The 11,714-nt window shown below is 48.3% G+C and overlaps 3 protein-coding genes and 1 long non-coding RNA gene across 5 annotated transcripts; 3 read left to right on the plus strand and 1 right to left on the minus strand.

Moving 5' to 3' along the window:
• Window positions 1-420: 420 nt before the first annotated feature.
• LOC109527758 (F-box only protein 30) lies at window positions 421-5,709 on the plus strand. Its single transcript, XM_019889849.1, has 3 exons — window positions 421-1,702; window positions 2,479-4,476; window positions 5,026-5,709. Exons 2-3 carry the CDS (start codon window positions 2,488-2,490, stop codon window positions 5,221-5,223), a joined length of 2,187 nt encoding a protein of 728 aa, XP_019745408.1. The 5' UTR covers window positions 421-1,702; window positions 2,479-2,487; the 3' UTR covers window positions 5,224-5,709.
• LOC109527806 (uncharacterized) lies at window positions 1,742-2,661 on the minus strand. The gene is made up of 2 exons (XR_002170585.1): window positions 2,574-2,661; window positions 1,742-2,050 (listed from the first exon to the last, which is right to left on the minus strand). It is a non-coding gene; the product is annotated as an uncharacterized LOC109527806 (long non-coding RNA).
• A 247-nt stretch (window positions 5,710-5,956) lies between the features above and the next one.
• Window positions 5,957-9,730, plus strand: LOC109527768 (hydroperoxide isomerase ALOXE3-like). 2 transcript variants are annotated; one of them, XM_019889862.1, is made up of 14 exons: window positions 5,957-6,225; window positions 6,661-6,865; window positions 7,095-7,176; window positions 7,255-7,377; window positions 7,461-7,561; window positions 7,625-7,797; window positions 7,871-8,014; window positions 8,104-8,307; window positions 8,385-8,471; window positions 8,561-8,727; window positions 8,843-8,964; window positions 9,062-9,162; window positions 9,231-9,401; window positions 9,490-9,730. In XM_019889862.1, exons 1-14 carry the CDS (start codon window positions 6,079-6,081, stop codon window positions 9,664-9,666), a joined length of 2,004 nt encoding a protein of 667 aa, XP_019745421.1. In that variant the 5' UTR covers window positions 5,957-6,078; the 3' UTR covers window positions 9,667-9,730. The 2 variants fall into 2 exon arrangements, with proteins under 2 accessions (XP_019745421.1, XP_019745430.1); XM_019889871.1 differs by having other exon boundaries at window positions 7,255-7,371.
• A 988-nt stretch (window positions 9,731-10,718) lies between these two features.
• Window positions 10,719-11,390, plus strand: LOC109527790 (arachidonate 12-lipoxygenase, 12S-type-like). The gene is made up of 3 exons (XM_019889895.1): window positions 10,719-10,822; window positions 10,891-11,061; window positions 11,150-11,390. Exons 1-3 carry the CDS (start codon window positions 10,772-10,774, stop codon window positions 11,324-11,326), a joined length of 399 nt encoding a protein of 132 aa, XP_019745454.1. The 5' UTR covers window positions 10,719-10,771; the 3' UTR covers window positions 11,327-11,390.
• The last annotated feature ends 324 nt before the right edge of the window (window positions 11,391-11,714 follow it).

An 11,714-nucleotide genomic window follows, 5' to 3' on the forward strand; every position in this document is an offset into this window, starting at 1 on the left:
CACATTATAGCTCTCTCTCTCTCTCTCTCTCTCTCCCTCCATCTCTTAGCCATATCGCTCTCTATTAGGCCACAGCTCTCTCTTTTTCTCCCTCTCCTAGCTACAGTTCTCTCCTCTCAGCTCTCTACGCCCCCCCCCTCCTCTCTCAACTACAGTACACAGCTCAACTCTGTCTCTGTTACCAGAGCCCTTTCTCTCATTCTCTCTTTCTGCCTCTTTGTCATTCACACCAAAGTTTTACTCCTGCTCGGCGCCTTTCCCCGCTCTTGCACCATGCCCCACCCCCTACCCCCTCCCACCAAGCATTCTTTCTTACACTATGACTCTTTCAGTTTCTCACTGACTCCCTATTACCCCATCTCTCTCTCTCTCTCTCTCTCTCTCTCTCTCACGGTTTGGAGCTCTCTCCTCAGTCTTTCTCCCTCTCCCTTTTTTCTCTCCCTATACGCTTCCTGTCTCCCCCGCCCCCCTCGCTAACTCTCTATACCCCTCAAAAATCTCTCTGACTGCCTGCTTCCATCTCGGTGTCTTCTCTCACACATCCCTTTCTCTACAGAGGTCTCTCACCCACCGTATTAGCCTAACGCGCAGGTAAAAGACGACACAATCCTAACACGTGACAGTTTCGTCATTGTTATTCCCCAAACAAAAACACTTTCAGAAATATCAATGACGTCGGCAGCAAACAGCCTGAGCGTAAATTTAAATTGAAGGGTTAGAATGGGGATAGATCTGAGGTGGAAGGACGTCAACTGGGTTTCAGCACCATGGACAGCAGATCACAGTCTCATTGTGCCACCCAGCGGTCATCCATAGGAATAGCAGCTTTCTCAAATCCATCCAAATGGCGTCTTTTTGCGTTTGGGGATCCAAACCGGCACAACACTGACCTCGTGTGTGTACTACAGGGCATTGCAGTCCATAAAACCGGCGCATCGCATCAATTAGAAGACAATGGGAAACTATTCAAGTAAACGAGACGGTCTACGACCACCTCACTGATCTTAGTTTAAAAATGAAATAAAACAAAAACGAAAAAGGATTTTTTTTGTAATTGTCTCATCTTTTTGGCACTTTTTGGTGTGTTATACTATTCCTAAAAAATGTATTCTCTTTTTTGTGAATGAAATAAATCAGATTTTCGTAGTTTGGGTCAAGGAATCATGAATTTGATGTAAAGTGATATCTATTACTGTACTACTCATCTGATATACACACATTTTTCAAGCCACACACGCACACACACATTAAAACCACAGTATAAATGTGATTATACTCACATATATTAAAACCACGAGATAAAAGTTGTTATGCTCAAATGTTTCTCGCAAACGAATGGCACTTTGCCCTGACAAACATGGCGGCTCTGTTGACGTGCAAGTATAGCTGGCCGAAGCTATCAATGTGGCGCCCAAATCAACCGCACAACGACAATAGACTGTGACGGAGGTCTTTCACAGTTATCAGCTATCACGAACACGCGGAATTGCATTTGTGGTCGAATAGGTTTGAAGAACGCGCCATAGTATCGAGCGTCGTTGCGATTTTGCTAGCTCTGAGCTGCCATGCTGTTGGTCACGTGACCACCTTGGCTCGGGAGGAGGAAGTCGACACACGGATGTGAATTCATCTTTCATAAACGACCCGCACCGCTGCATTATTTTTGTTGTCCGTTCTAACGCATCACTTCTTAAAGGAAAAGGTGAGAAGGTGCCCACTTTGCTTGTACCTGTTGTTTTTTTTTGTTTGTTATATATCGCTATAGCTTGAAGAAAGGGCCAGCGAAACTTCCGACAATGCTATTGTTTTTAGCCAAGGTTAGCATCATGTTAAATATAGACCCCCGACTGAAGTCATCCAAACACGTTCGGAGTTTAGACTGACAGCGATGATGCTGCGACCAGTTCTATGAAATTAATTGTATGCTTCATTTAATAGACAGGTAGCAAAAGTTGGAGCTGATATCAACAAAGTGGCGAATTTAAGTGATGTAAAGTACAGTGCAGTTTTGAGACCTTGGCTGTTGCACTATGGTCAGCGGTGGCAAAAACTGTGAAAAAAAAAAAGACTGGTGAAAGTATAAGTACTAATTTAACTCCTGCAATTAAGTGAAAGTATTGTATAAAATGTAATATCGAGTACGGTATATGTAAATATATAAAATATATTTCTATACAATAACTACTTTGACAATTTGGCACAATGAAAAAAAAATTGCGCCGATAAATATTTGGCGAATAGACGGGATCAGTGAGCTCATTGTTTTATTTATTACAATGCTCATGGCTTGATTAACTTTGAAAACGAGTTGAGGAAGATTACATTTCACAGCCCTTTGCTTTTGTAAAGTATGAAAGACTTTTGTACTGTTGGAGGTTTGAATGTCGACAGCTGGTACTGAGAACAAGCTGAGGAAACGCATTTTAGAAAATAGCAGAGCGAATGGTGTAATGTTTGCTTTGACCCCTTATCGGGCAGGTCCTCAAAATGGCCGAGGAGCATGCTCACTGCATGTCCTGTGTCAACCTAAGATGCGCGGTCAGACCTCTGCCAGGCGTTTCCTGCCAACTCACCAGCTGCCCTCTAACGTGCGGCGCAGTGTTTCACTCGTGCAAAGCCGATGAGCACCACCTCCTGTGCTCGCTGCTGAGGGTGCCGTGCCTGAACAGCGCCTACGGCTGCCCCGCCGCCATGACGCGCAACCAAATGTCGGCACACTTGGAGGTGTGTCCGGCCGGGGTGGTGCGCTGCACCATGGAGTGGAACCGCTGGCCAGTCAGCTGCACGGACTACTCGTCGTACGAGCGCTTGAGTCGCGGCGTGGAGGAAGTGGAGCAGCTAGACATGGCCCTCGCCCTCCAGGACCAGTGCACTTTGCTGGAATCCCTCAGGTTGATTGCCGTCCCGCCGAGCATCCAGACGGGCTCACCAGACCCTGCGAGTGAGATTGCCAAAGAGACGGAGTCAGGCTTGTCTGAGTTGCGAGCGGCGACGGCGAAAGAGCGAATCGCCAACGGTATCAACGGACTGAACGAGCAGCACTACGGCAAACTGTACGAGGCCACTCTGGAGACCACCAGGACCTTAGCCACTGCTCTGGAGCTGGTTAGCCGTGCAAACTCATCTGACGGCCGCGTCGAAGGTGCGAGAGCGGAAGCCGCAATGCAGGGAAGCAGACTGGACGGACTCGTGCGGCTTCAAAAGGGACGAACCGCGCAGGGGGCTCAGGAAGAAACGAGTTCATTAGCAAAAGAGGTCGCCGAAGAGGACTTGGTTCCTTCTCAGGATTCGCACAACGGTAAGGAAGCGCCGCCGAGGAACATCGCCGTTGTATCGGACGTGGTTAGCATTGCTAACTCAGCCAATAGCCTTGCTGAAGCGGTGGGAGCAGAAGCCGATCAGCAGACCCCCAGACTGGTGCACTTTCAGAACGGACAAATCACAGATGAGTCCACGGAAGAAGAAAACATTTTGTTCATGAATGGCTGCCTGGAGGTAGTTGCACGGAAGGACTTGGTTGCTCCTCGGGAAGTGGGTCTGTCCCCTCATGTGGCGCCGCAAGACAGACAAAACCATAAGCCAGAAAAGTGGATCCTCCCCAGTGGCCAGAGTCCAGTAGAAACCAAGACAGAGGACAAAGCAGTTGACACCTCAGATCTGGAACAGGACGACGATCCCGTCGGGCTCGGAGAAATCGACCTGATCACAGCCGCCCTGATCTTCTGCCTGGAGGAATCAAGAGAGTACAGAAGGATCTCGGATCCCCTCCGCGTGGACGAGCGCCGCACCCACTCGGGCACGCAGACGTTCCCCATCCCGGCGGCCGTGCTGGTCACGAACACGAGGGTTGGCGACATGGCGTCCGCGTCCGCCTGCGATCACGCGTCCCCGCAGATCCCTTGCCCCAGCCCCTTCCATACGCTCCGCCTCGGCCTCGTTCTGGAACCGCTGGAGGTCCAGACGCTCCCGCATAACTACTCCATCCCCAACAACGCCCGCTACCAGCACATGTTCCCCTTCGTGTGCGCTCAGTCCTTCCGCCGGGATGAGTTCTCCTCCCATTTCACCAACGTCCACGGCGACGTTCACGCCGGGCTCAACGGCTGGATGGAGCACCGCTGCCCGTTGGCTTTTTACGGCTGCACCTTCTCCCAGCGGAGGTTTTACCCCACGTCCCCGGGGGCCCAGGTGGTCCACAGTAGGCTCCTTCGGTCCTTCGGAGTGCAGCCTCATCCCGGGGCCCAACTCTCCGGCGATTCACAGTCGGACCGGTTCAGCGAACTCCCCACCGAGATTCTGTGGCACATCGCGGGCTACCTGGACAGCTTCAGCCTGTGCCAACTGTCTCTGGTGTCGCGGACCATGAGGGAGGTGTGCTCCAGTCTCCTCCACACCAGAGGTATCGTGGAGCTGCAGTGGGAAAGGAGGCAAAGCGCCGGCGGTCACGGGAGGGTGTCGTGGCAGGTTAAGCACAAAGTGAGTTGAACTCGACGCAAACACTCGCCGATGGGAAGCGCTTCTCAAAAACCTCCGCGTCGAACCCATCGCAGCCGTGATGTCATCGAGCGGCACATTGTTACATTGTAGTTACGGTTTCCCTTGGAGGGCCGTTATGAATTTTGGGAAACCATATCAATGTTTCATCACCTTCACATATTACATAAACAGCGCACAACAAATTGATGGATAACTAGCACTCCCAAAGACGTTTTGAAACGTCTTTTCAGACTTGGTCTAGAATTGGCTGGTACTGAATGAGTTAATCACAAGTCAAGAATAATGACTGTTATTGTGAATTACAACTGACAATTTGAAATTTTTGTTCAGACTTTAGCAAGCATCACGGAATTTGACATGCTTGATTTGCTTTCGCGGGCCACATAAAAATGATGTGGCGGGCCAGATATGGCCCCCGGGCCTTATCTTTGATAGCTATGATTTAGAATCTTGAATGAACCTAACATGCGTATGAAAAATCAGTTAGTCGAGTTACTTATTCATTTTTGGGTTTTTGTTTGATTACAGGTGTGGCGGTTCAGCACCGCATTCAGCCCGGTGCTGAAGTGGGGATTCACCGACGTCCCCAGCATGTCAAACCACCTGAAGAAGTGCCAGTACAACACGGTGGCGCACCGGAGCGAGCCGGTGCCCCTCCCTGCCATGGGTTTGGGGCAGGAGAACTTGACCAAGCTCCGAAAATATCGATGGCCAGAAGATTGTTAGGAGGCGATCTAAGCACTCGGGCTGAAAAAGCACTCCAAAAGCAATGGGGGAGGACATTAAATGATCATAACGCAATGATTGTCGTGTGCTATGTCTTCTCCATTATTCCCATAAGAACTGTCAAGATAAAAATCACTTTGAAAAAAAAAAAAATCACCAGAACTATACCGATTTTTTTGTTGTTGCACACTTGATTGCCTTAATGAAAGAACACCTTCCTGCCAACATGAGTGACTCGTTTATTTGCAATAAAGAATTCCGCCTGATAGTATTATTGCACAATCTAGTTCCGTGTGACGCATGGCGCAAGTAAATCTGTTTATCGTTGATGTTGGTTGACAGTACTGTGTGCGACGAATGTTGGTCTCACCGATTGAATGTTACCCCATGTGGGCCGTGTTGTGATTTAGTTTTCAGAATGATTGCAGCAACTGCATTTGTATCGCATTCATGGTCAGTTGAGTCAAATAAATCTACTTTTTCACATTGTGGGCGATCTCATTTGGTCGACATGGTTAGACCACAAATTCACAATACCTTTTTTTTTTTCCATAAAATTAAATATTTTTTGGCGTGCTTAACTCACCTGTCACTGCAACTGCAACTAAATCTCTTCCCTGAACTTATGTGTAACTTTCGGTCAGGAAAGACCTCACTCATTGAGTCAATGGCGCACACCTGGATCTGCTTATTATGGGCTGGATCAGGCATTGCACTTAAAAGCTTCCGTGTCCCCATCTGTTTACTCGCGCAGAACCGATTGCACCCGCGTGTGATGAGGAGCAGAGCCGTGTGGCGGCCGACCCAAAAAAAGTTGTTTTACTTGCAGGGTGTATTGATCTCTATCTTAGCAAAATGGCGGAGTACCCGCTGACCGTGACAACGGGTGACGTGTTGCACGCCGGCGCTTTTGACAACGTCTATGTCACTCTGGTGGGTGCGCAGGGCCGGTCCAACCGCACGCAGTTGATCGGCGTCGGCCCGGGGAATGAAACCGAAAAGGTACTTTGCGTCATACCGCAACCTGCTCTCAAAAGAGTGAGGAGACATTTTGGCTTCAGGATGAACCTAAAAATACACTTTACAGGTGAACCTTATTTGACCTCCTGAAATTTTTGAATGCACGTCGGTGAACAATCAATTAGTTGAACTGAAAGATTGAACAGTTTGGCATGCGCGTTCAAAAGTGTAAAGGTCAAATTCGTTCAACTATAAAGGTCACAAGACATTTGCAGTTCATATGGTTGCCACAGGGCGGCAGCAAAGGACTAATTTTGTCAAAAGCGCTTCGACTCATTTCAATAGATTCTTATCGCTTCTTGTCGTTACCGAAGTCTTGTGACTTTTTGCATAAACAAAACAGTAGATGGGTCCCCCCCCCAAAAAAAAAAAAAATAATAATCAAATATACAGGGGTTCACTGTTTCTGACCTGCAGGTGGGAACGTTCTCGGTGACGTCTGCGTTCACGTTGGGATTCCTTCTCCTGCTCCAAGTGGAGAAAGATCCTTTCCACGAATCTGAAGCTAAGCCTTGGTTTTGCTCCACGATCGCGGTGAGGACGCCTGAGGACGACGACGTATTCTTCCCCTGCTACAAGTGGCTGTCCAGGGGTGACCTTGTGCTTTTGAGAGGAGGAAGAGGTTAGCGTACTCCATCAAATATCATAAAATTTTAAACCTTCGAATTCTAGGTTGTTTACACATGGCACTGGTTGTGAAACGACTTTTAATAGATGCTCGGCCCGTTTTTTTTTGTCCTCCCCAATAAGTGCAGTCTTCTTGCGGCCAGCAGAGGGCGCGTCTGGTACTCTTTTCAATTGAATGGCTGTGATAAATTTTGTTTTTGCAAAATGTCTCTTATCTCTGGCAGCCACAAAAGCGTTTGAGGACTTCTATCCACGACTCCAAGACCAACGAAAAAGGGAATTGGTCCAACAGAAGTTGACCTACGAGTGAGCGAGCCCTACTTTTAGTCAGCGTGTTGAACGGTGTTGACTTTTTTTTTAATTTTATTTTTTTTGTGCCATCAGATGGGATGAGTACGCTGAAGGAATGGCTTTTGTCTTAAACATCAAAGAGCCAAATTCCCTCCCAGCAGAAGACCGCTTCTCATTCTCCAAAGCCAAGCATTCTGCGTATAGGCGAAAGTTAGTGTGAGTGGATGAACTTTTCTGTGTCTCAAATTCATGTGGGGACACCTTGAATGCTAATAATTTTCACGTAACTTACCCAAAAGGGATGCACTCGCAGAGACGGGCATACTGCATAGTACGGCACGCTGGGAGAACTTTGAGGACATGAAGAATGTGTCCTGGTTGACAAAATCAACCCATGCAGGTATTGCCTTCACAGAAAAAAAAACAAATAAAAAAATCAAATAAATGTATGAACTCTCTCCAGAAAGAGTGTCTCAGCTCTGGAAGAACGACGACTTTTTTGCCTACCAGTTCCTCAACGGCGTCAACCCTTACATGATCCGACGCTGCTCGAAGCTGCCGCCCAACTTCCCAGTCACAGATGAAATGGTGAAGCCCTTTTTGGCCAAGGGGACCACTCTGACCAAAGAGATGGAGGTAGCGAACCAACCAATCAGTCGTGGCATGACTTACGATCCCCAAGTAGCATTTATCCTCCTGTCTTTTCCAGATTGGCAACATATTTATTGTTGACTACAAAATCATGGAAGGTCTGCCAACAACTGTTTTGGATGGTAAACGGGTTCCTCTGACTGCTGCCCTCTGCCTACTTTACATGACTAATGAAAAGAAATTACGCCCCCTCGCCATTCAGGTCTGCTTTATTTTCCTTAATTGGCTGCATATATAATCAAATTGGCTTTTTAAGCATAAAAAAAAAAAAAAATCCTCTCCCTCCCACAGCTTGGCCAGCAGCCCTCCCAGGACAATCCGATTTTTCTGCCCAGCGATTCCGAAGCGGACTGGCTGCTGGCGAAACTGCACGTGAGACACGTCGACACCTTGCATGGCTTGCTCGTCAGCCATTTGCACAACACGCATTTAGTCGCGGAGGTTTTTGCAATGGCGACGCTTCGCAACCTGCCCATGATCCACCCGCTGCACAAGGTAAACGCAAGGCGGCGAGGACAAAGTGATTTCCGAGGGACGGGCGACGGATGCCGCTGATGTCAAATGTCTTCCAGCTCTTGATCCCGCATCATCGAAGCACTCTCTTTGTAAACACGGTCGCACGCGCTCTTCTCTACGGGCCGGGGAGATTCTTCGACAACGTATGTGGGGAAAATTTTCTTTGGTGTTTGATTAGCAACGTCTCCTTGGAACAAGCGATCGACCAATCGCTGTCTTATTTTCATTCAAGTCGTCCATTTCTGCGGAAGGACAAGTGCCGCTCATGAGAAGGGCGCTTGTCCAGTTGAGCTACGCGTCACTCTGCGCTCCGGATGACATCGCTGCCAGAGGTCTGGAGTCCGTCCTGAACTTTTATTACAGAGATGATGCGTTGAGGATGTGGAATGTCATTCACAGGTGAGTTCCGCTTCTTGCTTGCTGCTCAACGTCGTGGATCAAAAAGACTCTATGGAGCCATTTTGGACATTGCACGTCTTGGTACTTTCTCATTTCGTCGCACTTCCTCGCCCAGTTTTGTCACGGCAGTGGTGGCGTACTATTATCCGCTGGACAGTGAAGTGTCTGCGGATTCGGAGCTTCAGCAATGGGTCGATGAGATCTTCAACTATGGGTTCCTGGGGAACGCCGCTTCAGGTATTGCGTCAATCTCATGATTAAAATTTGTTTTGCAATCGAGGGAAAGGCAGTCAAAAAAGTGGACTACTTGCGGGTGTCGGTGGATCTTTTGCAGGTTTTCCGTCAAGCCTTCAAAATGTGGAGGAGCTGATCAAGTATGTCACAATGTTGATCTTCACCGTGTCGGCGCGACACGCGTCGTTGAACTCGGGGCAGGTGAAGACCAAAAGATGGAAGTTAGATTAGCTCTGTCCCAAACTTGACATTTTCTTTGTTCCCTATAGATGGATTATCTAACTTGGATCCCCAATGGTCCGTTGTTACTCCATCTGGCTCCGCCCACTGCCAAGGGAAATACTACCATGGAGGACATACTGACGACTCTGCCCGACAAATCCTTTGGCTCGCTCGCCATGTCTCTTCATTGGTTCCTCAGCGAGAAGTATGATGACTTTGTAAGTCCATCGCCATGGTTCTTGAAGAAAGACAACCACGTTGGGTTTTCGTCAGACCTTAAACGTGTCTTTTGTTTGTCTCGCCCAGGTCTCTCTGGGTCACTATCCTCAACGTTTTAGTGAGCCTGCCGTCTTGAGGATGATTGAGGATTTTCAAGCAGAACTGTCCACAATCAGCGACGCCATCGTGAAGAGGAACGAGGAGCTTCAACTACCCTACCCTTACTTGAACCCCAAAGAAATCGAAAACAGCGTATCGATTTAACAGACGTCGCCGGGAAGAGTTGGTCTTTGCTACGGCTGGTCAATAAAGTCTCCATGTCTGTTAATCATGCATTCTGCTGTCTTTTTGTTTGCCGAAACTCGGCCGAGAAAGACGTTGCACGCTTGGAGACTCACAATCACCAAACGTCAGAATTCGCAGAGGAGTAAAATATACTTTAGCCAACACACTATGGATGCGATGTACAAGAACCTGTGGCAGTCAAACACGCCCATATAAGGGAGACAGAGTTTGCGCACTTGACGGGTAGTTAAGGACATCAGTCTGCGCCCAAACCACAAATCAGCTCCAGCTCGCCGATGTACGCTCAAACATGTTGAACAAGTTAGTCATGTACCGCTAACTATCCCCCGGAGGGCTAATTGCAGGTCGTTGAGGGCTTTTGGTATGTGGCAACTCCAATTTTGCTGAAATGTGATTCCAGTCGTTGCTTGTTTTGAGGGCACGTACTCTCTCACCTTTCGACATTAGAACCGAATCCTCACATAGACGCCCTTAGTCCTTTGCAGGAAGACCCTAAAAAGGTTCTGCCAGGTTCAGAAGACGACTGGAAACTCTGGAAAAACCACCTGAGCACATTTAGAGGTCGGGTTGGGAAAACATCCTTTCAATAAGTTGCTACGGAGCGACCATGGCCGAGTACAAGCTGGAAGTAACGACCGGCGGGAGGGAATGCGCCGGTACATTTGACCACATCTTGGTCACCTTGCTCGGCAGCGAAGGACAGAGCGAGCGAACCGACTTGGATAACTGGGGCATTGACTTTAAAACCGGGACGGTGAGTGAGACGATCCGAAACGCGATACATTTTCGATCTATTTTTCGCCCGCATGTCTTAAATTCTAGAGCGAGACGTACACCGTCAAAACCGGCGCCCCTCTGGGGAAACTTCTGCTGCTGAAGATCGAGAAAGACCCGCGGTTTTGGCGCAAGGACGACGAGTGGTATCAATCTCATGATTAAAATTTGGTTTGCGATCGAGGGAAAGGCAGTCAAAAAAAGTGGACTACTTACGGGTGTCGGTGGATCTTTTGCAGGTTTTCCGTCAAGCCTTCAAAATGTGGAGGAGCTGATCAAGTATGTCACAATGTTGATCTTCACCGTGTCGGCGCGACACGCGTCGTTGAACTCGGGGCAGGTGAAGACCAAAAGATGGAAGTTAGATTAGCTCTGTCCCAAACTTGACATTTTCTTTGTTCCCTATAGATGGATTATCTAACTTGGATCCCCAATGGTCCGTTGTTACTCCATCTGGCTCCGCCCACTGCCAAGGGAAATACTACCATGGAGGACATACTGACGACTCTGCCCGACAAATCCTTTGGCTCGCTCGCCATGTCTCTTCATTGGTTCCTCAGCGAGAAGTATGATGACTTTGTAAGTCCATCGCCATGGTTCTTGAAGAAAGACAACCACGTTGGGTTTTCGTCAGACCTTAAACGTGTCTTTTGTTTGTCTCGCCCAGGTCTCTCTGGGTCACTATCCTCAACGTTTTAGTGAGCCTGCCGTCTTGAGGATGATTGAGGATTTTCAAGCAGAACTGTCCACAATCAGCGACGCCATCGTGAAGAGGAACGAGGAGCTTCAACTACCCTACCCTTACTTGAACCCCAAAGAAATCGAAAACAGCGTATCGATTTAACAGACGTCGCCGGGAAGAGTTGGTCTTTGCTACGGCTGGTCAATAAAGTCTCCATGTCTGTTAATCATGCATTCTGCTGTCTTTTTGTTTGCCGAAACTCGGCCGAGAAAGACGTTGCACGCTTGGAGACTCACAATCACCAAACGTCAGAATTCGCAGAGGAGTAAAATATACTTTAGCCAACACACTATGGATGCGATGTACAAGAACCTGTGGCAGTCAAACACGCCCATATAAGGGAGACAGAGTTTGCGCACTTGACGGGTAGTTAAGGACATCAGTCTGCGCCCAAACCACAAATCAGCTCCAGCTCGCCGATGTACGCTCAAACATGTTGAACAAGTTAGTCATGTACCGCTAACTATCCCCCGGAGGGCTAATTGCAGGT

This window comes from Hippocampus comes, unplaced genomic scaffold, assembly GCF_001891065.2.
Source record: "Hippocampus comes isolate QL1 unplaced genomic scaffold, H_comes_QL1_v1.1 scaffold397, whole genome shotgun sequence".
Lineage (NCBI taxonomy): Eukaryota > Metazoa > Chordata > Actinopteri > Syngnathiformes > Syngnathidae > Hippocampus > Hippocampus comes.